Source organism: Nothoprocta perdicaria, unplaced genomic scaffold, assembly GCF_003342845.1.
Source record: "Nothoprocta perdicaria isolate Ctin4 unplaced genomic scaffold, notPer1 scaffold_168, whole genome shotgun sequence".
Taxonomy (NCBI): domain Eukaryota; kingdom Metazoa; phylum Chordata; class Aves; order Tinamiformes; family Tinamidae; genus Nothoprocta; species Nothoprocta perdicaria.
Window position 1 is genome coordinate 973,038 of NW_020454849.1, and position 26,169 is coordinate 999,206.

Below are 26,169 nucleotides of genomic sequence, written 5' to 3' on the forward strand. Positions count from 1 at the left end.
AACTTATGTCTTCTTTCCAAGCGAGAATATCCAGGTTTCGGTTGGATCTATTTTAAGGTGAATTAATTAACCACCATAATAATACATTCCTATTTTTTAACTACTTTAATTTGTTTTATTCTAACATAGTTTTAAAATATATTGCACAACACTAGTAATAACCATTTTTTCCTCCCCTACAATCCTCTTTCTTCTCTTTGCAGGGAAACTTGCCTCCCGATTATCGGATAAGTCTGATAGACATAGGCTTGGTGATAGAGTACTTGATGGGAGGAGCATATCGCTGCAACTACACCCGAAAGCGGTTCAGAACACTGTACCACAATTTATTTGGGCCCAAGAGGGTAAGGAACAAGTTATTTGCCATTGATATGACAGGWTTGAGTTACAGTAGTTTCTTAGATGGTTCCAGGCTAGAGGCAAGAATCCACTGTTTTATCTGCTGATGAATTTCTATCATGTACTTAGCAGCTATTTCAATATACTGCAAATCAGTCTCTGAAACAAGCTGCAGTTTTGCAGAGTTTGATGAAAAGATGTCTAGGTTGAGCTGTTCTGCTGCCTTAGTAAAACCAAGATATAAAATAGTCTCTTTTGGCTTTAAAAATCTCTAACTGGGCATATCCGTAGTTTCCAAAAGACTGGACTCTGTTGATCTGTCCCATTAATACTGTAGCTCACTCAGGTTTAGAAAAAGATGTGTTTCAATAGGCATTTCTTTGCCTAGAACTCACTCTGTTGACTGTAACCTGAAGATGTTAGAGCAGGCAAAAAAATAAAAAAGCTTAATTGTCTGGATGTGGCTCCCATTGAGTGAGTAGGCTTATGGCAAAAGTACTCTTCTATGTTTTGAGTTTTTTATCTGTCATGTTACACTACCATGAATCCAAAGTAAAATTGCTATCCTTCTGAGACATAAAAGATATTTATTGCCGTCTGAAATGCAACTCCTCCAGTCCAACTTGAGGCAAAATCTGGCCATGTTTCCGGTAAGATTTGCAGCAGTGACTGCTTTCTTTGACTATTTTTATGTGACAGTGTCATTTCATGTCTCAGCCCAGATTTTAGCAACACACACTATTGAATTTYGTTGTAGGTGACCATAAAGAACAACAGCTCAGTAAAATTTTACAGCCAAACACTTGAAATGAGTTTGTTTCTTTCCCAATACTTTGGTTGGCATTACATTTCACTTTTTAGGGGAAGGATAATAATTTTTTGTGCTGGGAGAGACTTCTGGAAGAGGTTTCTGGAAGACACTTCCTTCCCTTAGTCCCTCTGTCAGGAAAAATGCATAAGCTGAGATTTCGCAGATCCTTGGCCAGGCAAGCAGAGCTGCTCTCTAGCGGTCGATAAAAATGTGCGAGGGAAATACCAAAATACTGACACACTGCAGAGAAACTGACTTATGTCAGTGTGCCTAAGCAGTGATTCCTGTCTCCCATCCACTAAACAACCTCAAACCATCTGCAGCTTGTGCTGGAATCCAAATGTATGTCTTCAGTTGTTTGTTTTGTTGAAATAGGTTGGAACTAAGGTTGACTTATGTTTTTATAAGTTATATATATGTTACATATATATATATAAGTTAACTTATATTTTATATTTTCCTAATTATATCATAACTTTATAATATAACTAATGATTCTACAATATAATTATTGCATAATATTTTGAATATTTATATATATATTTACACAAATTATAGATACTTATAGTTGTATTTTTTGATTTTGCTTCTAGGAGAAATAACACTTTTCCTATCTTTTTTGTACAGCCTAAAGCTTTGAAACTGTTGGGTATGGAGGTAAGTGACCTGCAATAAACATTAATGTCTTCTCCTTTTTTAATAAATATACGTATTAGCAACATAATGTTTAATTTCGCACTAACATAGGAAACTACAGTTCTCAAGTTTTTAATGGAAAATGTGCCACAAAAACCATATTTTTGATCTAGATAGCTTGTTTATGCAGAGGCCAAATGAAAAAATGTAACTCCAACAGAGAGACAAGAAAAAAAAAGTTTTCCTCCTCTCTGAATCAGATTTCTTTTGTTGGTGATTAAACAAAATATTTCAGTCTCTCAGTCCAAGCAGTATTTCAATCAGATAACCATAAAACTCAAAAAGATTTTAGAGAAGTGAAGTAGTCAGAGACCTGGTAGTATGATAGAGAAATCTTTACATCGGCCAAATTTCCATTTTGTTGACACTTTAGCAACTCTGATGCTTCAAAGATATAGTAGTGTTTGCTTACTGTCTGCTTTCATACCATAACTTTTCTTTTACTACCCCCAGATGTAGCAAAGAATAAATCAGATAACTTGATAAAAACAGTAGGCTAAAATGCAGTGTGAAAGACAAGGCAGTCTAGTAAGAGAAACAAAATGAACTGGAAGAAGGAGGGATAATTCTGGGATAGAAAGTAAGAATGTGAGTGAATAAAGGAGACAAGAAAGGCTAAATATGGAGAAAATGCCCAGTAGACTGGAACACATGTGTAGGTAAGGAATACACTTTCTGTAGGTGGAAAGAGGTGGATGTGTCCCAAAAGACTTTATAATTAAAGCGAATTCTTAGTTTTACATTTATAGAGGCTTTTCCAAAATTTCTTTGGACATTCTGTGTTTGTACTTCACATTATTAGAGAGAAGGAATGCTTTAGAATGATAGTCCTAACATCTTTTTCCTTTTGTTTAGAAATGGGCATATTGACTTACTGATTCATTTACATGAAACAATTTTGTTTGTTTGTTTTTTCACTGTGTGAGGTATTTTATCCAAAAATGGACGAGTAGCTTGGCCTGCAGGGAAAGTATTTGATGTCTCAGGCATTGATTTGAATACCTTATATGAACTAAGTACCTTGCCTCTCTACAATACTCACAGGATGATGTCCCTTTGAGGCGAGGGAGGAAAACAACTAAGAAAAGAGAAGAAGAAGTGGATATTGATTTGGACGACCCTGAGATCAACCATTTCCCCTTCCCATTTCACGAGCTGATGGTGTGGGCTGTGCTGATGAAGCGTCAGAAGATGGCCCTCTTCTTCTGGCAGCATGGAGAGGAGGCTATGGCTAAAGCACTGGTAGCCTGCAAGCTCTGCAAAGCTATGGCCCATGAAGCATCAGAAAATGACATGGTGGACGACATATCCCAAGAGCTGAACCATAATTCCAGGTAGTTATTCTTTCATGCACACTTCCTTGAATAGGGAAAAAAAAAAAAAAAAAAGAAGAAGAAGCTTGCTGAACCTCCCCAAAGTTTGCTCTTCTGTGCCTTGCTTTTGCTTCTGAGTTGTAGGGAAAATACAGTCCCTTCAGAGAAGGAACCAAATGGCTTTTAAGCAATCTGTCTATCAGAGAAGCAGTGCTGCTAGCAGTATAGCTCTTGAAATGAGATGGTGTCAGGAAGGCAATGAAATATCTCTATTGCCTATGTGTTCCTCATGAGGCCTCAAGAGACAGGCTGCAATCTTTTCTGTGCCTTTCTCAAGTTTCTCTGTTTATCCCAAGCAAAATGCTTGCTGGAAATCTTACCAACACGGTACTCAGGAAGAAGCAGTAATTAACAAAGAGTTCATGCTTAGATGAGCAATCTGTGAGACTAATTGCATAATTATTTTTTCTGAGATTAAAAATCTGAGACATAAAGAAAAATGATGAGAATTTTAAAAAGGGTATTGAGCACTCCTCTTTCTGGGGGATTTGACCATGAAACCATGAGCAAGCAGTGGAAAAGCAACCCACCAAGCTGCAGGCAGCCAGTTAATTTCAACCAGAAAATGCCAGGGAGGCAGGTGGGAGCAGACATCTGGTAGGTGTGGGTGCTCAGCACATTGAAGCGGGGCCACTTATTTATGTGCCTGCCACTAGCCACTCACATGTGAAAACGTGGGATTCCCTGCTTGTAGTCAGCATCACGACTTGTGCGAAGGTAGGCAATGCTCCCCTTGTGGAGGCGGTGGGTTTTGGAGATTTCTCTTTGCATCAGGCTGCAGGGCCTGACACAAATGAACAGGTGTGCCTCCCGTTGCAGGGACTTTGGCCAGTTGGCGGTGGAGCTGCTGGACCAGTCGTACAAGCAGGATGAGCAACTGGCAATGAAACTGCTGACCTACGAGCTGAAGAACTGGAGCAAYGCCACGTGCCTGCAGCTCGCCGTGGCAGCCAAACACAGGGATTTCATTGCTCACACTTGCAGCCAAATGCTGCTCACGGACATGTGGATGGGTCGTCTTCGGATGCGCAAAAACTCTGGTCTAAAGGTCAGCGCTATTTTAAGATAAAATTATCTGTAGAGCAGTTCTAATGGATAGTGACAGGGCTCACAGATATTAGAAACAATCAGCTCTCATTAGCCACCTTTTGGCTGCTTACTTATAATGGCATTAACTGGGGTACATCCTTTCCATGTTCAGCTTTCCAGCAGGGAGATGACTACAAACTCGGGTTCAAAGCACATTGCTTAGGTTTTCATTACCTTTCTCAAAGCCCTCTTCAGCACCAACAAGAGTTATCAGAGTATGAATTGCAACAGCAGGTTGGCAGGTGACCCTGCCTGGTTACCTGAGGGGTTAGTTTCTAAAGATAAATACAGAAAAAGCGTGTGCAGGTGAATTATCTGCAATCGCAGYGTGTTGATCTGACAACCTTGGGGAGCAATTCCCCAGAACAAGCCACGGTGAGACATACAAATTTTCTTCCAAGCCTCTGCCAGTCTCCTTGATGACTAACCTGAAGGGACTGCCTGAGGGGATCTAGAGAGTAATTCAATTTCCAAAACCACTTAAGCTTTACTTCTACCAAAAGTGCAAGCAGAGCAAGGTGGATTCTATGAGGTGAGTTTCTGACTGGAAAAAAAGCTGGGGTGATAGCTTTCAGCTCTAGTAGTACTGCAACTCGTTAAATAACTCATTAATTAGTACAAAATCAGGAATTGCCTATTTCTGTCACCTAATAGGGAAGTATTTTCACAGGGGGGGACTGTCTGTCCTGCATKATCTTGGCAAGTGATAAGTGGTATTTGCTCATGCTATTGAGCTGCATAAAATAATGTTTTGTAATGGTGAGAAAGATTATGACTAAGTGCATCATTATCACACTTGATCTAATCCAGTAACAATGATGAATGAGGATGAGTGACTGATAAGATTCTCATCATCCTCCTGTAGGGGCTGCATTTAAATACCGTACTGCCTACAGACAGAAATGTCATCTTTACTACCTCTTTTTCTGAATCACATCACATGCCCTCTGCCCCTCATGAGGGGAAGGTCCCTTGCTCAMCTCTTAGCTTCACAGATATTCTACTTGGGTAGATCTGGCTCRGTGCAGCAACTCATGTCCCACTGCATGCTTTTTCCTTTACAGTTTTCATTTCTTAAGCTATAGCCCCTCTTTTCAAAATGGTTAATCAAAGGTATTGAACTCTTTTTGCCCCTSAGGTTCTTGTAGCAGAAGGGTCTGAAAAGCACGCTCAGTTTACAGTCTGTGTTTTACTCACTGGTGCTTATTAGYAGGCCCCAAAGAAAGGCAAAGCAAGTTGTTTTTATGCAAGCAAGAGGCAGAGTGGCAGAAATAAATTTTCAAGCATGAATCATGAATTATTTCCCATGAACAATTTTCTCCAGTTGAAACTGGCAAATGGCAAGAAGGCTGAATCTGATTCTTTTGATGTCTCACCAGGAATATAAAGCACCAATGTGAGGGGGAGAAGTAATTGTAAATTCTATCTTTATAAACAGCTTTCCTGGGAAGCCAGATCTGTCCATAACCCCTCAGCTTAACACATCCTCACCCAGTGGTATCCTTATCCCACGAGTAGAGTGCAGAAAGAGTCAAGATCACTTCATRCTCAAATGGTCTGAGTCTGGATGCAGGGTTCACATGTTCTGAGTGCTCCTAATTGCAATAATTGAGATGATCTCAGCAACATACATGCTGTCTGACAGTGTGATGAGCACAAGCAGTCTCCCTCTTCTGACATACCAACAGCCTAGCTGTCTGACTTTACTGTCTTTTAGGGAAAGATGTATAACAGTTTTCCACAAGAATTTGAGGGACGGGGAGGAAGGGGGATCTTTTGTGTTTGCCAGTTACAGACAGGTCGCTTTTTTTTATATTGTTATGGTATGCCCTTAGTTAGGCTACAGATTTGACCCCAAGCTTTGTGCATTGCACATTATCAGCACAAGGTAAATTTAATGATTTCTGCTTTCCCTCAGCACAAGAGGAAAAATGCAGAAAACAAGGAGCTGGCATAAATATGAACATTACATGGCTGCCAGGGTACTGAAGCAAAATCTAAGGAGACTGCATAGCTAAGCACATCAGTGTTTACTATTGCTGGCTTTGTCTCTACTCAGACTGAGGCATGCTTATGCCTTGACTGTACTAGCTGGGTGTATTAAGTTATATTAAATAATTGCTTCCTGTATTGCATTTACACCAATTTTGTCTATTAAGTACAATGCAGAAATCTGCAGCTTCAAGGTCTGAATGCTTTCATGGTCTCATCTGCCAGTAAGTCTATGTAATGTTTTGTCAATGTATTCTAGTGGGTAACAATATGCATTTGATGAGCAAACAGATAAAATATTCAGGAGAGTCAATTAGCCATAGCACTCATAGCAATGCTAATGGAAGTTACATGCTTTGTTTCACCAGAGAGCTCCAAAAGCCTTACTCCCAGTCACAAATACTGTATTGCCATAGAAACTCACGTGCACAAATATATTTCTTTTCCCAAGTATCCCGAGGGAGTTGTTCCATTTGATACTAAGCAATCACCATGATTGTAATCTGTTTACTGCGATGATTATTATTATCATTATTATTGCTTTAGGTAATTCTAGGAATTCTACTTCCTCCTTCAATCCTCAGCTTGGAGTTCAAGAACAAAGATGACATGCCTTACATGTCTCAAGCCAGTGAGATCCACCTCCAGGAAAAGGAACCAGAGGAACCTGAAAAAACAGTGAAAGAAAAAGAGGAGGAGGACATGGAACTCACCGTAAGAGCTGACAATAAATTATCAGTTTCAGTGCTGGCATTTTGTTCTGCCCACCTCTGTGGGTGTTGCAGGCTAACTGATGGCTAAATTTAGCACCTGAAGAGGATAGCAGTCTTAACACCCCCTTCTCTTTGGTGGGTCTTAAATGGTATATGTCAACATCACTATGTATTCATGTTGCAGGAGGACATGATAATGCTGAAGCATCACGTTGTGATATAATGTCCTCATATTTTGATTCTCTTTGATGACGCATTGTCTGAAATAAACTGAACAGATTTCAGAATTGCATTCAGAAAGCACTCAGGCATGGCAGGTGATTGGGCACCCCTGGTAGAAAAGATGCTCAGTGAGTCTTGCTTGAGATGAAGATGTGCAGAGTGAGGAAAACTAGATTTTTTTTCTCTCTTAGTTCACTTCATTAGAGTGCAAGCAGGCAAGAAAAATGATGAAAACTTTCTTCAAAATTCCTTATGGATTTGTAGTCAGCGTCTCTTGCAGATATATACAGGCAGTTTTTAATCCACTGAAGACATTAGCAAGAAGCTAGACAGCTCAGCCATACTACGAGCTTTCACAGCTCAGTAGGACTGTGCTAGGAAGGGCTTATCTGTAGTAGTAAAAAAGCCTTAGATGAATAATTTACACTACACAGAATCAAATATCTAATGCTCTGAAAATTATGCAAGTCACCTACTTCCAGTCTGTTCTCCAACTTGTTGGACACATTCTGATTCAGACTATTATCCTTAGAGTTAACAATCAAGCCTTAACCTAAGTTCAGTTTGGTTTGATTCTGCCAGTGGTGTCCTTGAAAGGCTTAAAACTCATACCCAGTTCATTTAGGTCAGGGCAAAGGAGTAGATGTATGAGTTTTGGGTCTTTTTTCTCCTGGTTAATTGAAAAAAAAAAAAAAAAAAAAAGAAGAAGAAGAAGAAAAGGAAAAGAAAAACAGACTATTTCCCACAGGCAAACAGCAGGAGCTGTCCCCAGGAGCCCGTCTGCAGGCAGGCAGAAGGACCTGCCTACGGGAGCCAGTATGCAGGCAAGCGGAAGGAGCAGCCCACCAGACCCACCTACAGGACCCGTTTGCAGGCAAGAACCTGGCTGTTGGGAAAGACCAGGAGCCAGAGTCTTAGCAGCAATGGGCTCTTCTCCTCCCATGAGCTGCTAATGGTGATTTACTATCCCTGGTTTCTGATCCGCTCGTGAAGTGCCTATTCAAATCAAATAAGCACTTTGTAAGCCACCTTTTTCTTGGCAATGGGGAAATTTGGGGAAGAGGTCACTTGCATCCCAGTGATTATCCCAGCTCCTGGTTTCTTGTCTACAATACTGTATTTCCTTTTTACCTTCTAACTCCCATGCCAGGAAGTGATGTGCTGATCTGCACATGCTTCCCCAGACGAGCTGAGACCTGCCCTCCCTTCTCCTCTCAGTGTGCTGACAGTACTGCTGCTCTTTCCCGTGAYTGATTTTGTCCAGCTGCTCCCTCAAATTTCATGCATCACTCCAGGGAAGTTTCAGACAGATATGGCCTTTTCTACAGAAGTGAGAATTGTTTCCATGGAGCRCTGCAATTTCAGAAGCAAATTCTTGGGCCCCATCCTGCTGACTTAATATTTTGCCTATATAATCTGCAGAGAGTTTTAAGATCTTGCAACTGTATTAGGGCTTCCTCAAACCATTCCCTGTACCACAGAAGGGTACCACCTTCCCAGTGATGGTAGCAATGCCTTTCCATGGTGCAGGAATGATTTGCTTAGCAAGGAGACCTTTGAGTATGTGTCTGTGGTCAGATGTCTGTTGTCTTGTCCTCTCCTCAGGCACAGTGACAGGGAGAGTCATTGTACCTGATATCTTTTAAATACAAAAAAAAAAAGAAGTTTAGATTGAAGTTGAAGTTTTCCTTCAGGCCTTTGTCAAATGACCTGGCATAAGTTAGATCCAACCTCTTTTCCATGGACAAGAAGACCCCTGAGGAACTAGTTAGGAAGCACCTTTGTGAAGCTTCACTCCAGTCATATTTGTATTAGGGGGACATTATCCATGGTTTATTAAGATTAATAAATAATTATGAAGTGATTTCACAAACATTTAATGGAATTTTTCAACTCTAGCTCAACAAATCAATCATTGCCCTTCACCATAGCATTCATAACACCTGCTGCGGAAGTATTTGCAGTAAAATGGTTTGAATAATTGATCTTTTTTGTTCAGCGATAAACTAACTTGTCCTTTTTYTATTCAGAGTCAAGCGGATATTATTCATCTTATTTCTTCCTTTTAGAACACATGAATATTTTTAGTACACATTTACTATAGTTTTATTTTATTCTTAAGATATTCAGTACATAAATGTTTAAAATATTTTCCAAAATATTTTGGAACCCCTGATTTGGGTATCTGATATTTCTTGCCCTAAAGCAAGCTTTAAAAAAAAAAAAAAAAAAAAAAAAAAAAAAAAAANTTATTTCTTCCTTTTAGAACACATGAATATTTTTAGTACACATTTACTATAGTTTTATTTTATTCTTAAGATATTCAGTACATAAATGTTTAAAACAGTCACTAGTATATTTTGGAACCCCTGATTTGGGTATCTGATATTTCTTGCCCTAAAGCAAGAAAAAAAAAAAAAAAAAAAAAAAAAAAAAAAAAAAAAAAAAAAAAAAAAGTGGACTAAAAAGCATTTTGGTCTGCTCCAGAGTCCACTTCTGACCAATAAACTGTTCATCCAAAGGATTCATCTAGCCTTATTCCTAATCATTCCCAATGAATACTGCTCAGGTCTGTGCATTTCTCCAATAATATGGAGAAATTATGGAATAATAAATGCACTTTTGTAAATGCATTTCTAACATAGAAGGTTCATATTTAGACAAGCTCAGCTGACTGATCTATTTTGAAATCTTCTGTCCCCTCTGCTGTTAAACAGTGCATGAACTACGGGGCCACAGTGATTTTTATATTCTTTTACGTCTAATTTGCACAGAATTAATGTGATCACAGAGTACAGCAACAGTGAAATAAGTCTCCACCTGGGTGCATGTGTATCACCTGTACATGAATATATGTTTATTCTATGCCACAGTCCTCTCAAAAATGACTGGTGAATAATGCTATATATTATATAAACATGCAGTGTTTATTCACTGTGATCTGTTTGTTACTCACACCTACTTTTAAATTTTAACAGGTATGTGAGGGTGCTGGGCACACATTTCTTCAACACCTCAACGCTAGGGAACAGACTTTCCATTTTGCAGCATATTCACAAAAACATACCRGAGTGCCACTCCCATCATCACCTCAGCACCTGGCAGTTTAACACAATTTCTGTGTAGGTCTGCCAGTCATTAATCCTCAGTAGCAGACCAAAAGTAGTACAAGATATCTAAAATCTAAAGGCCAAGGATCTCTTGCATTTTTACCAGGACATTAGTTTGGTGATTGACTGTTAGGTTGGACAAAATCTCCAGTGCAGCAGGAAAAATAAAAACAAACAAATAACAACAGCAACAAACAGAATGGCCCTGTCCCAGGACAGSGATCAAAATGAGAGCAAACTTTTATCTCTCTGTATGAAACAACTAAAGCAAACTGCAGCAGCCAAGCCCACCTATAGGACTCTTTATTCTAAGGTTGCTTGGTTATACATTGTCCCATGTGGTCTTCATGACGTTGATGTCAGCATCAACAGTACCACATCAAATACGGCTAAGTGGGGCATACATACATGAGCCATCCTGTCTAGATTTGCCACAGCAGTTTCCATTTACAGCCAATTAAAATTCTAATGAACTTTAAATTATTATTTTTTATTTTTTATTTTATGCCGTGTGGTATGTGTTTACTTCAAATGTAGGAATATAAGCCTATGAGGATACTTCCAACACGCTTGAGGGCATTTTGGCATCATTTTTATGATTGTGCTATGGCATCCATGATTCAAAGGTCTCTGACCATCTTCCATCAGTGAGAAGTGCACTCATGGCACTCTTCATCTGAACAAGGCACCAAGACAACAGCCAAGTTTCCCTTCATGCCTTCTTAAAAGCCGTGGCTTGATACTCTCTATGACTTGCAAGGTACAGGCCACTGCTGTCCCTCTCCGTAAGGAGGAATTTCCTCCATTTTTCCAAGTTCTTTGGAAACATCTTGCACAGCTGCTAAGCAACCACTTTGGCACCCTCCGCTTCTTTCACAGTGTTCAGCAGTCTGGAGGATTGAGCTCTTAAGGCTACAGCTAGTGTTTCAAATGTGCTGCCTCTATTTAGCTTAAAGAACTGCTGAGCATGTGCAAAATCCCATTTTATACGCTTATAATTCAAAGGCATTAAACATTTCTCCCTACCAGTAGTTCAAGGCAAAGAACTGTAACCCTAATACAATTATCATGGAGGCATCACTTCTGTATGTGCTGTAGGGTACAATGGGGATTGCAGCTATCCCCCCAGTTAGGAGCAGTTTCCTCACCAGTTCAGTATAAATACTAGAAAAGTCTGTAAGTAGCACATACGTTTCACTAAAGGTAAAATTTGAAGAGCTTATATTACCAGGATTCAGATTCCCATTATTCAATTCTAAATAGATAGATATATCATAGGATCTCATGCTGGTCTCTGAAGAGCATAATTCAGTTCAGGGTACACTACCCTGAATTGTCCTCGTTCCCTGTCAATAAACAGTCCTCAATTAAATAAAGTAAAATGCCTGGGGAAAAGGAAAAAAAAAAAAAAAAAGAAAAAAAGAAAAGCTCATGCTGGTCTCTGAAGAGCATAATTCAGTTCAGGGTACACTACCCTGAATTGTCCTCGTTCCCTGTCAATAAACAGTCCTCAATTAAATAAAGTAAAATGCCTGGGGAAAAGGAAAAAAAAAAAAAAAAGAAAAAAAGAAAAGAGCTCTGGAATTCTGATTAGTAAATCTCCATGTAAAAGGAATGCAGACATCAGCCCCAGCCCCCAGGCTAAAATGATGCAGTTGTACTGTACTTGGCATGTTGCGCTGCTGCCAGGATTACCTTGCATGACTCATAGTGAATCACGGACAGAATTGTGTGTTAGAGAAAGAGATGCCGCCTACACTCAGTGTCTYGAGTTATTCTCACCCTGCCGCTTCTCCCTTCAAATGCAAACATGTTTGTGCACATTCAGAATTGCAGCTATTTTGTTGATGCATGGACTTGCATTATTTCCCTGTTTCCGTGTATTTCTAATAGGAAGGTTTTTCAGATGGTTAATACAGTAATATAATTAACATCTGGGGACATTAGGTCAAATCTAATCCCCAGCTACTGCAGAGCAATTCCCCATCTGTAGCATGGGGGAAGGGAAAGGTTAGGATAGTACAGTACGTAGCTAATTCAGAAATAATTATAACATGACAAAATTATAGCATCATTTATCAACAAGGAAGCAATAACAAGCAGGAAATCGCATCCATGAACTAAAACATAAATCCAGGTACTGAAAAAGTATTATGCTAAAAACAGCACAACTCCCTGATTTCAGTGACAGCTGAGAGTCTCTCAGAAATGGAAAATATATAAAATTGTGAAGGATTTAAACTCTCAGAAATAATCCCCTTCACTGAAGCGCCATACTGCTCATTTGTTAAAGCTGCCAGGATTCATTTTTACCTCTCCTACAAAATTTTTGAGCACAAGAGGACAGCAGAGACAAAGCCTCATGAAAAGCTATAGAAAACTCTGAGGCAGCAGATGTTAGTTTTTCCTAAAACAATGTCAGGAGGTAGAGAAAAGCAAAGAAATGAGTAATTTCTTAAGCCAGACATTTTTCAAAGTTTTCAGATTATAATCTACTTTTTTCCAAACAGTCAGTCCTTGATCTATACCTGGGAATGGGTTTGATTTTGTAGTCTTCAGGTAACGATATGTAGGTTTCTGTGAAAGATGCGTAGTCTCTGTGAACTATGATTGTGTTCTGTAAGTCTCATGGCCTTGCAGACTATCTGCTTATCTAATGAGAACCATTCAGCCATCTCCTCATCAGCCACTTCCTTTTCTTCTTAATAAACTCTTGCCAGACCCTAGAGCGCTTTATTGTGCAAGAGAATCAGGATAGGGACACTTTCATATGCATTTTTTTTATATATGTATGGTAAAGAACTCAAAAATCAGATCAGGTATAAAGAGGTAAAGGAGAGAGATAACTTCATCAAAGTAAACTGCAGTTCTGAAAGGATATCAGGAAGTGCCAACTTGTGTMCTGGGTCTTGTCTTTACTTTGGTAAAAATATGAAAGACAGTATCTGTGCATGGTCAGTTTCAAAAAACTGCACAGAAAGTAATAACACCAGAGAAAAAGATAAATGTATAAATTAAATACCACAAAATCATTAGACAGCAGAAATCTAGGATCATATTTATAAGCAGTGTTACAAATATCTTGATTAACTGAAAGAAAGAAATGTGGTCACCAGTTTATTATTAGAGTGTAATATTTTACATCACCAAAGACCTGTCTGARTGGCTCTGCATGAGAGCCAGRAAAAAAGAAAAGGGAGAAAAAGAAAAAATGTGATCCCTAATTTTAAATACATGGAAATTGCTTGACATTTATGGCCAAAATTCATCTCCTTTTCCTACCAGGAACTAGAACCAGATCACATAGCTCACCTGATGCTGATTAGTGAAGTATGTGCATAGCAGTCTGTTTAATCAGAGAACACAGACAGATAAAACAGGAACCTCTGCATTGAAAGACAGCATGCCTGGCAGCTCATTGTTCTCTTTGACAATTGTCTCAGTGGCTTAGTTTTCCACATCTTAAAATCATGGCTATAGTGAATAATAGTATCTTAAGAAATGTTGAAAGTTTGGTTTYAGTTGATATGAAAGTACTAAAGTGCTTTGATCTACTTTCAGAAAAACATTATAGAAACATTTCAAAAAAGCATCATGGTGCAGTCCCTGCATACCTAGATAGGGCAGTTATATCTTAGTTCTTGCAATTGCCTTCATGTACAGRAGTACTGCAATCCATGTCTTCCATCACAAATTAAGTAGTAGGAATTTGCTCAGGACACTAATGCTATTAGTCTACTATTCACAAAAAAAATTCTAAAAGGAAACGCTTAATAGATTAGTCTATGTTCTAAATATAAAGGGACATCTTAATTTTAGTATTTGTTTAGTCAGTCCTGCTACTCCTGTCTAAAGCTGAGCATAAAGTTAAGAGTAAACATATGAATATCTTCTGTTGCCTGATATCTGTGCACTTACTACTGAGGACTTCTTAAGAATGTGTTTCCAGAACTCTGAGTAGATCTTAGAGGAGTATGAAATGCAGTTAGTAATAGTGAAATCAAGTCAGCACAGGCAATCATGAGCTTCTTTATGGAAAAAGCTTTATGGAAAATTAGCAATCCAAGGCCTTATTCCCACAGTGAGCAGTCCTGCTCCACCCTCAACATCCATAAGACGTTCTCTGTGGGAGCAATACCTATGGTAGATACAAAGATCAACACAAAAATCATCACTAGCTTCCTTGCTTCCAGTTCAGCAACCGTCAGCCCACATTTCTCCCTGCTGTTCTCTTTCAGTATCAACCTTATGATCTTTCCTTTGTAACACTATATCCAAAACTTCTCTGTTTTCTCTGTGTTTGTGCTGTATGATACAATTTGTGCTTATACATATAGCAAATTGTATATATACACATTAAGCAAATTGTATTTCTATACAATAAGAAGCTACTGCTGGGAAAAAACAAATCATTACGGCACAAAGGGGGAATGTTCTCTGCATCTTAATTTTCATCCACCAGTCAAGGATCATCTTGGTGTTGACAATTTCTGATAAAACATCACTGTTTCAAATTGTAAGGTACTAAACAGTAGCTTCTTAATCCAAGGGGGAAGCGTTTTACACATAGCTATGGTCACCCAAGGTTCTTCTGTTTGTTTGTTTGTTTTCCTAAAGACCAAGAAATATGAGAACTTTTGAATGAGTTCCTTTTGAAATCTCAAAAAATAACTTTATTCATCTTTCACAATGAAAGAAACACAAAAATGTCCTTCCTTGTAGGCAATGTTGGGACGAGGGAACGGAGAATCATCAAGAAAGAAAGAGGAAGAGGAAGTTCAGAGCAGGCACAGACTGATCCCTGTTGGAAGAAAGATCTATGAGTTCTACAATGCTCCTATTGTTAAATTTTGGTTTTACACAGTATGTATCTTTCCTGTTATGTTACTACTGATGGGACAAGTACTGGGATAGCGTCAGGACTGTCTTGTGTATTTGACTTTGAAAACTTTGAAGATACAGACTTTGGAAGTCTTTATCTGCATGCAGAGGAAGACTTTTCAGTAAATATTTTCATAATCATCATTTGTGGAAATCAGACCTGTGGATTTGCAGACCTGTCTAAGAGTTTTAAATGCTACTGTTTCATTCTGGAATTGAATGTTTAAAATATGAACTGCTATGTACGGTTTCTTAAACCACAACAGTAAGCAGTAGTTTGCTGTCAGCAAGTGCTCCAAAGGAATTCACTGCAGAGTCCAGTGGGAGCCTGCTCTGAATCAGGATGTCAAGTTGGACAATAACTGATGAAAATAAGAAACAGATAAAGCACATCTTTTCTGGGAACATTTTTGCTTTGTTCTGTTCAGCTAATCTGCAGAGTGCCTCTCAGACAAAATGTTTGTGTAATTACCTGTTAATATAAAGATACAAGTGGCAGCCAACATGGATTTTTCAGGGACAAATTATGTCAAGACAGTCTAATTTCCTGCATTACAAAGAAGCAGGCTTTGCAGGTGGGAAGGAAAGCACATGATGTCTTATATTTTTACTTAGATAGACTGTGTTTCACTGATAAGTTAATAACTGCTATATTAAGCAGTTATTATGTGGATACRAAGCTTTTTGGCAATTGTTCCTCAAGATCAGGCATTAATTATTCGCTATCAAGCTGGAAACAGGTATTAAGAAGGGTTCCACTAGGGTCTTCCTACATGAGATACTGTCTGAGATTTTCATTCACAACTTGGAGGATGAAATAGAGGCTGGTTATTAAATTTTCAAATGACATTAGAATGTAGAAGGATAGGATGAAAATGTAAAGCGAACATAGAAAGTAGTATTCTGTTTGGCACTAGTAAAAGCTTGTCTGGAATATTATACYCCCAGCTTCCACATCATGGGACAAATGTGCCCTGGTTTGAAAGATACAAAGGAGAATTTTTAAAATGCATCTATAGGTTGATGTAACATCATTCTTTTGGGGAAATATTTAAGGAAGTGGAGTTATATTCTCTGGAAAGACAAACTGTGAAGTTTAATAGTCTTCAAATATGCAAATATGCATAGGTAGATGCAAACAGGAACAAAATGGAGTATTCTCCAAATCCTTGATAAACAGAGCAAAAAGAAATTAATTAAACTGCAGCAAGGTAACCCTAGGCTGGATATAATAAAACAACTGCTAACAGGATGGCTCTAAGGAATATCACTGTAAATTGTGTAAGGAGGTGGTAGATTTTCAATTATTAGTGATTTCTAAATCTATCTTATCAAAATATGTACTCTGATTTGGCACTGTTGAGTTGGCTAGAGGATTTGTTGTCATCTTTCCCTGCTATATTTTCTATCAATTTGCTGAATGCAAAGCAGCCTGGCTTCAGTAATCACAAGGAATGTACTTCTCTCCCTCCTGCTGCAGATGGCTTCTTATTAAAAACACTACCTTTCTGAGATGTAGACAATACATTTACAGACAGCAGGAACAACCCACATCAACAGAGATGAAATTGTGGTGGACAGCTTATGCTAGCAAATAACTGCATTTTGGCAACTTGGCATTACTACTTGCTGAACTATAGCCAATATATGTTAATCAGGCTGATGAGTCTAAAAACTGCTCATCAGCAGTCTAGTATCATTATCAATTGCAAAATGTATTATACATAACCAGGAAAGTCCTTCTATTATAAGCAGAAAGAAGAATCCTGGCTCTCCCTGTTAGTTTAATTCTAAAATGGGAAAGGGAGATCAATACTGCATTTCCATTTAGACCTGTTTCTAGAGTTTTATGTCCTAAGGCAAGTCTCAATCAAGGTCACTTATTAAATCTGGACCTCAGCTACACTGAGCTTCAAGAGCAAATTAAGAGGGATCCTGGCTGCAGTGACTGGCCAGCTGGATATATCGAACTCCTGGAGAAAAAAAGGGAATTTTTAGATGAACATTAAAATGGCTCAGTCTATCTCACTTTTCCAGAGCACACAGATGGAAGCTCTAATCATAGCTTAGTCAAAAGAAAACCCCCAAATTTTACTCTCTACAGTCTTCAGTGCAAGAAATGTGTCCAAAACTATTCTACAAAAATTAAAACTATTTGATTATTATATATCCTCCTATCCTCTCTTACTCAGTATTTATATCCACCTTCATCCTTAAAATACAGAAGAGTAGGCTAAACTCAGAGATCTTTAAGTAAGCCATATATTGGCTCATGAGAGCTGTCAAAATAACAAGCYTTTTCTCACAAACAAAACTTTCACCTTTTGCTCCGGACACCCATTACCTTCAAGCATCTTTTACTTTATTTTGTTTTGTGCCTGTTGCATGGAAGCCCACCGGTTCAAGGTCTCTTCTTACCGACTGCCAGAAAAAGATGTTTTTTCCTGCTTACTACTGAATTTAGGTTGAAGTGCAAGACGCAAGGTGAAAGAGGCCACTTTTATGCTTATGGAGGGAACTGGACCCCTTTAAGAGCTATCTTCTAAGCATCACAGTGGCTTTACCATAAGTTTTTCATTTTCAGACCACTTAATTTTATGATTATTTAGTTACAGTAGGCAGTGAGGAGAGGTGAATGTAGTCTTGCTGTTGAAGCATTCTCCCACTGGTAGGATTTCCAGACTCACTCCTTGCTTTAGTGAGTTTGGATATTTTCTACAGGCAGTGTCCTCCATAGCGGACACTGCCTTCCTGTGCTTGGTTTCTTCAAGTGCATTGGAAGAGCAACCCCTGTCTCTGCCAAGCCATGTAGAAGCATAAAAATAGGGCATTCAGCTCCTTGTGTARTAACACTTTTGAAGGGCTTGCATGCCAACTGCCCTGAGGTTTGACCGTGTTATRGGAGCAGGACATGCTTCTGGGAGGGCAGAATTACAGACACCAGGAGGGGAAGACAGGGTGTCACCAACAGCCTGAAGGGCTCATGTCTTGAACGAAAGGGCCACAGCTTCAGCAGCATTCAATTCTTAAATTGATATGACATCGCTTTTTTTGTAAGTGAAAATTTTCAGTAATTTTTAGTAAAATTGGACTGACAAAATCTCAAAATAAAAGAAAAAGTAAAGGCTCCTAATTACAGTAAGAGTCTTATGATCTCTCTTATCTCAATGTCTCTATTCTTTTGCCACACCARCCACAGAAGTTCAGAAAAGATTTATGACTCAAAATAAATCAGTAAAATTTGCTACTAATTAGCTTTTAATGAAATCTAATAAACATATGCCAAGAGGGACTGTAAGTGACTGTCACTTGACTTTTTGCAGTATGGTAGGAGGTGCTCCTGGGGAGGCATGTRTCTAAATGGGTTTTCAGCCAACTCACGTGATGCCCTTGGTGCTGCCATAAGTTGTTATTGCTCCCTGTTTCCCTGAGGAGTGTTCAGGGAACACCAAGATTGCTCTGGACCTGGGCATTGCAATACATTGTCATGCACAGACTGGAAGACAAATGAGATCATTTCTTTCTCCRTTTTAAATACTGATAGTTGTAAGTAGTTTAAAAAATTCTCTTGAGCGTACTTCAAAYCAACAACCAAAAGAAAGCCAGAATCCTGTGGCTTTTACATAGTGCAAAAGTGTTTTTGCTAGCATGTAGAACAAGACCATAAATGCTATTCTGTGAGTTGCTGAACTTCTGGAAAATCCTACTGAAAAGTCCCAAGACCCTCTGCAATTGSAACATCTCAAGTCTGAAACTGAGTAAACAAATAGGTATAAGTGCATAAAAGAAAAACTTCTGTTTATAATATAGATGAATCRTTTCTCCAGCAGTGGAGGTTGTGAGCAGAATGCATGTGCACAGGACTGAATGATATTTTCTCTGATCTGAATTTGTTTAAGATGCATTTTCTTGTTGAACTGATACTGGAATCGCAGTTAGATGCTGGGTACCACAAAGCCCAGCCACAGCCACACAGCCACACACTCCTGCTACAGGTCACAGTCCACAGCCCTCTGCRGCACCAGGGCTCCTCTGCATTTGCAGATTTGCTGATGCCTTTTTCCTTTTTTKGTTTGTTTTGTTTTGACTGACTATTTTATTAGACTGGACATGTAGAAAGAAAGGAAAAAAACATATAATCCCCATTTTTTAATATTTCAAAGATTAGGCCAGAAGGTAGGTATAGAGAGAAGGAGAAGCAAAATGGTTGTACTTAAAAACCTACAAAGAATAGAAAGTGAAAATGTATGGCTACTTGCAGCAGAAAGATGAATAGGAGTAGCAGTGCTTAAGGACTTGTGGTTTAGGTTAAGTCTATACCTAACCAATACTGCGTGGGGTAGAGTGATCATTAGYAACACCTAAGATTTTCTAGGCTTCAGACAAGGGCTATGCAAAAAAAAAAAAAAAAGACATGAAAAGTCAGAATGAGCCCTAGGTATATGAGCAAGGATAAAAAGCAGGAGAGGGAGTGTTAGAGAAGTAAAGAGTTTAATAAGTGGGCTAGCGAGAAATATACACATAGGTGACAACAAGCCGGTGTGTGGTATCTTGCATTAGGGTGTGAGAGTCCCAAAAATGTGGGATGATACAGGTTTACTGGAGAGATGTAGGTGGGGGAGATTGAGATGCCTATTTTGCAGTTTCCATTCTCTGTGTGATTTAATGTGAGCTTTTTCATTGAATCCTGTCTGATTGCTCTTGTCTGTTTAATTCTGGTTACACTTGATTTAAGAATATCAAACCATGTCTGAGAAACTGCCTGAGCTGCATAAATATAGTGACTATTGATATTCTTTTTGTTTCCTTACAGCTGGCATATATAGGGTACTTGATGCTATTCAATTATATAGTCTTAGTGAAGATGGATCGCTGGCCATCTACACAGGAATGGATTGTCATCTCGTACATTTTCACACTGGGAATAGAGAAGATGAGAGAGGTAAAATCAACCCAAGCAAAAGTGCAGTATGAAAAAGGAAATACATGTTTTTTCCATTTTAATATGTAGTTTTATTGTATTTCTCCAGATATCTTTTAATGGATAGGTTTATCATAAATTTTTGTTGTTGTTGCCAAAAAAAAAAAAAAAAAATCAGATGAGTTGTTAAAAAGACAGATTTAAAGATTTTATCTTCCTCCATTTTAAAACAAGGAATCCTTCTCTTTCCTCCTCTGTGTAGAACCCTCTCCCATGGAATTTCTCTGCTCACATTTCTGCATGATACATACTTAATAGCATCCATAAGTATATGGTTGTTCTGACATATCTTGCAGCTTTGCTATATTCCCTGAAGTGTGGCTAGAGAATTAAAGTGCATTTTAGGGAGAGGGAATGGCTATATGAAATGGAAATGGAGATGGGAACACAGCTAAAAATATCACATTTAACTCCTCCCCCCCAAATAGAGAGAATTCAAAATTTACAGCTGTTTTGTCTGTGCCAACTATGCCAAGGAAGGCTTTAAATTAAAACAGGCCTAACTGCGGAGAAATTGAGTCTATATCCAGTATTACAACACATTCCTTACAGGTTTTCCCCCTTTTTTTATCTTGAAGTTTCTTGTGAACTATGTCAAGTAATCGTAGGCATCTCCCTAAAGATGCTCACGGATGTTGAACAGAAAGAGCATCTGAGGTGCCGAATCCTTGACCTCAGCTGAAGCAGCTCACTCCCACCCCTGGKCTGAATTTGTTGACATCTCCATGTACATTCCCTGCAGTCCCCACACTTGTTAATGCTTTGGAGGGCTGGGKAAAAGCAGCCCTGAAGCTGCCAATAGGTGCAACCGCTCCGCAATAAGCTCTGCACAGTGAGTGAATGAGCAGAGGCAGTGAGCAAAGCAGTGATTGCATGACCTGTTTTACTACCCGAAAGGAAAAGGGACATGGATGCAGGAGCCACACGAGGGCTCTGCAGCACTGATGGAGATGGATGCCGCTGGATGCGGAGGTAGGAGGCTGCTTGCAGAATCCATGCCCTGTCCATTTTTATCTAATCACTTGCCTCACAATTGCCCTTCCTGCAAAAGTTATCAAAAGCATTTGTGGGGATGGATCTCCAAGCACATGCTGGGGGTTGTGCATAGAAGATGAGCCTAAAAATCACCCTGAGAATGAATTATAAGAAATTGTAAAGATTGCATTAGTCTTTTTAAGGAACTGTGTGAGTCTGCTCAAACGCTCTCCAGCTAAATATAGAAAACTAAAAACAAATAGCTTGTTAACTAGCTAAAAGCTAGGAATTATTCATAGAAATCACTTGAGGAATAGTTTCAACAGTAATTCAGGAAAACAATCAGCTCTTCCAAATGATATTGCAAATAGAATGATGATAAATTCATAAGTTAAGAATAATTACTCTTACRAATTGTGTTCCCAGCCATGGAACTGAACTTCCAAAAGCAGGTCCAAGCAGAAGCTGGTCTTGTCCTCATAAAATGATAAATCAGCTTCTTTATGGTAATTAAATATTTCTTGGCACTTGAATGCACATTTTTAAAACACTTTATAGCTTATTTAAATGTRAATTCCCCAGTGAAATATCTTTCCATCTTTCTATTCCAAAATGCTAAGCAGAGTCAGGCAATTTGGAAAACAAAAAGAAATGACAACATTTCTTCTAATTTCACAAGGATTTCAAAGTGAGCAAGAGAGTTTTCATTTTCTTATTTTAAGAATCTGCACATAGATACAGAATAAGAGGTCTGAAATGGAAGCTCTCAAGAAAATGAGAGTATACATAAAGTATTTATATGACATGAGTCTATCAGCTTTGCTTTTGGTCTGTATGGCATATATCCATTTACTTCAGGCTTAAACTAAGACAGCTCAGCTTTTTGTCTCTGCATGTGTTGTATCCTTCAGATATTGATGTCGGAACCTGGGAAACTGTTGCAGAAAGTGAAAGTTTGGCTCCAGGAGTACTGGAATGTCACCGATCTCATAGCGATTCTTCTCTTCTCCGTGGGGATGGTGCTCCGTCTTCAAGACCTTCCTCTCCGGAGTGATGGACGAGTGATATACTGTGTTAACATCATCTACTGGTACATACGATTGCTAGACATCTTTGGAGTAAACAAGTATTTGGGACCATATGTCATGATGATTGGGAAAATGGTAAGAGAAGATGGTGTATTCCTTCTGTATTTGACAGTTTTGCCCTTGTGTTCTTAACGCCATATCTTTGGTTTGGCCAGTGAAATTACTGAAGATGTATGCATGTTTTCTCATAGATTAGCAGTGTCCTGTAACCTAGAAATCAGTACCTTACTGAACCAAACCTTCTKCATTGTTCCCCAGCAATGGGGATTCCTTCATGCTCAGTACTTTGAGACCTTCAAAGAAAGCATGCGGTAATAGGAATGGTAGGTTCAAAAGAGTAACAGTTATGACTAAAATTCTAACCTTTCACATTTGGCCTGATGGCCACATGTTCTTGCAATGCCTTTGTCTAGGGGTCCTTATTAGGTTGGAAAACCACCTGTGTATATGTAGCTTCTGTCCCTCTGTCACACTATATGCATACAGTACAGCAGCAATGTATATAGCCTAGATGGAAGCAAATGCAAACAAAGAGACTAAGAAGTATTTACTGCCAGATGTTCAGTTTGAGCTTCTTGGCTCTTTCCATTTAGAGTTAAGAAGAAGTGTTGCATTAATTCACCATTTTACTTATAGAAACTAAATAAGAAGCTAAATTTAGAGAGATGCCGACATGTGTACCWGGTATTTGAGTACCAGTTAGTATATTACCTGCATATACACTTAACTTATACATTCAGGATTTATGTTGTTAGTCAGCCTTTATTGTGTAAATCATAACCACTTCATGCACTCTGAGMTTTTGGATTTGTTTTTGAAAATCAAATTAAATTACTTATGAGACTGGCATTCAATAAAAATTAAACATTGAACATCGAGTTAAACATTGAACTTTCCAAATACAAATTTTACTGTTGTCTGATTACCATTCTAGTCTGATTATTTTTGTCTATGAACAATAATCAGTAAGTCCAAATGGCTTTGCCATGTACTTTGGCTTGCCATGGTCCATAAAGTAAAAAAACAGACACTCCCTCTTCCTCTAAATCACAGGAAAAGACAATGGACTTGGATCCCTCCCTGAGATTATGATAGTCACAACAAGCCCAGTGATTATAAGCAGGCAATTTCAAATTTGTAAAATTGACARGAAAAATCCAGACTGTTGATGTGACCTCCTCCTTCAGCATATGAGCTTTCAAAATTAAGTTCTTGACTGGGAATAACAAAGAAAGAACAATTTACCTAAAAACATAGAAGAAACAAACAAAAGTATTGTTAGATGTTTATTTCCTGAAGGCAGGATTTTGATGTCATCCTTCAAGGAAACCAGAAAGATATTTATAGGAGAGATTTTTGTGGAACTCTAGAGTACAGCAGAGAAAACACTCGTCAATTCTTGCTGTAAGTTACTGGAAAGGACAGTAGGAAAGGGAGGAAGGACCAAAAGACTGAAGGGAAACCACTCCTTTACTATCTATACCTTCACTGTCCCACCTAGGCCATGTTCCTCAATCAGGGATGCTCAGCTGCCTCTGAGGCTTATGCAATCCATAGTCTGGTAAACTTGAGAAAACAGSTACCTTCATATTCTGCTATGTTATAAAGAATAGTGAAATAAAGAAAAACAAYAATAATCAATTTGTCCATGAATAAAGCAAGTTCTAGTTGTTAGTGTTATGGAGAACTGATAGGAGCCCAGCCTTTACAGTAGTAGAAACTGTCATACATTTTTCTCCTGAGGTCAACACCAAAAGGAAATTATTGAAAGCCACATATAATATGATTTCTATGAGTTTGGCATCCTCTTATGTGTGCAGTGAATTAAGCCTCACTTCACTTTTGTATTCTGTGGAAAACWAATGCAAGAAAATCACTAGCCTCTGTGGGCTTGGCACCCCCTCAGAGGGGTTGGATTGAGCTACCAGTGTACTCTGAAGGTGTGGGCATCTGTTAAAGGAGGGAATTGTTTTATTTTATGCCTTCCTGTTATCTGATTTTGATACCTCATCCAACTTTCCATGCACTCAGCAATGCTGACACATCCATTTTGCCCACACACGGAATGCCCAGTGGGTGGGAGTTACATAAATTTGCCTCTCACATCCGTTTTCTGGCTACTTTATCCCCCTGTGTAATGGCCACCCTATTTATATCAGTTCATGATCATGCACAGCCTTCCCTGGGAGTTGCACCTGCTTGCTCCAGGCTGCAATGAGATCCCCTGKGTATTTTTGTTTAAATCACCTTCTCCTTTAGCTCCTTGGGATATCTCCCTTTGATTCTGGGGTCTTGCAAGCACATTACAACACAGTGGAAGGAACTGAGCTGATTTTTCCACAGAGTAAGCCCACCATAGCTCCTGGCTGCTTCAGCAGGCCACATGTAATGCAATCCATAGCAATAGCTGTCTTAAAGGGCTTTTCAAGTTGTAGATTCAAGAAGCAAAAGATGGATCTTCCCAGCCTTCCAGATCTCTCACTTCACCTGCACCTATGTTGCATCCAGCAAAATTGTTGGAGTAGTAAGTGTTGCCTTTGGCCCCTGTAAGCAACTATTCCRGTGTATTTAAAGGAGGGGCAGTAATGGGCATGTGAGGTTTAAAGGCAGTGAACTAAATTAAAGGTAAAGAGATGAAGAGTAAGAAACATAATGGCTATTAGTTTACTACTATTAGCTAATTTCAGTACCAGACTGTGCTTACTAAAATATACTTTCTGATCTCTACACAAGGGTAGAATTATGTGCTTTCCTTTTGGGAATGCTACAAAATCCCTGTGGCACATCAAGAAAGTTAGAAGTATGTCAGCTGCTCTCCTATGCAGGAGTGTGTGTTCTCTTAGTTACCCCGCAATCCCAAATGAGCAATGGAGAGCGCTAGTCTGTAAAAGTACACTAAGACATTCCTGCTTTACCATTTTTTTTTCATCACCAACTGAAGTGTTCATTGGAATGACTGAAATGGTTGTAACATTGTTAAAATAGAGATTGTAATTTGGTCTTGCAGTATACTATGCCAAAGGACCAAAGGATTTATGCACTACCCATTAAAGATAGTGTAAAGGCTCTCCTTTCTTTGACCAGCTTTCAGCCAAGCTACTGAGGTTTTAAAAAGACTGAAGGACTGAAAAGCTGATATACTTCTTGAAGAGAAGACAACAYTGAAATTTTTATTTCTTCCAATTTCTTTCTATATCTGTGATACTTAATTACAAACACTGGAAACTTTCAAGGAATTATCTTAAATTAGCATGAAATGTTGGTTGTGTTTAATTGCTTGCAAGAAATGTATTTATATTATAACATACAATATGACATAACTATAACATATCATATATTTCTATCTGAAATAAAAGTTTTATCAGAGGAGAAAAGAGGGTACGAGTGTCATCCATAAGTTTCTTCTGTAAAAGCAGCAAGAACTAGAATGCCATTATATGGATTCCTCATTTCAGGATGGTCTCTGACATAAGGATCTGGATTTCCTCTTAAGTTAGATTTCCCCAGAAGATTAATATTCTGAATAGCACAGAAATGTTTATGAGTTGTGTGTCCATTTTTAATGCTTTATGACATATATTTTCTCCTTTCATTTTCCTGCTTTTCTTTTTTTCTTTCTTTCCTGCAATTTTGATGTACCTCAAGATTTTCATTTTCTCCTGTTTTTTTTATCACCTATCTCCAGTTCCATCTTTCCAGATCCTCAGGAGTCTCCCACCGGGGCCCTTCCTGCAGGTCTCTTYCTCTTACAGCCTCTTCCCCACTAACTGTGAGAATATCCTTTTCTGTTTGCTCCTCTGTGTCCCTCTCTTTTCTCCAACAAACTGTTATTTTGACCTCCTCCCTCTCTCTTCATTCTTTGAAGGTGAAGAACCCTGTGAGCAATGGCAGATCCACCT

At 38.7% G+C, this 26,169-nt stretch overlaps 1 protein-coding gene across 1 annotated transcript in view; it reads left to right on the plus strand.

The window, feature by feature from the left end:
* Positions 1–26,169, plus strand: part of TRPM3 (transient receptor potential cation channel subfamily M member 3) — a 242,611-nt gene that overhangs the window by 195,957 nt on the left and 20,485 nt on the right. Inside the window, exons 13-20 of the mRNA XM_026035828.1 lie at positions 204–344; positions 1,778–1,807; positions 2,891–3,180; positions 4,039–4,267; positions 6,847–7,014; positions 15,068–15,208; positions 20,040–20,168; positions 22,094–22,345. Coding sequence (XP_025891613.1) covers positions 204–344; positions 1,778–1,807; positions 2,891–3,180; positions 4,039–4,267; positions 6,847–7,014; positions 15,068–15,208; positions 20,040–20,168; positions 22,094–22,345 — 1,380 coding nt within the window. The remainder of the gene's footprint in view (positions 1–203; positions 345–1,777; positions 1,808–2,890; positions 3,181–4,038; positions 4,268–6,846; positions 7,015–15,067; positions 15,209–20,039; positions 20,169–22,093; positions 22,346–26,169) is intronic.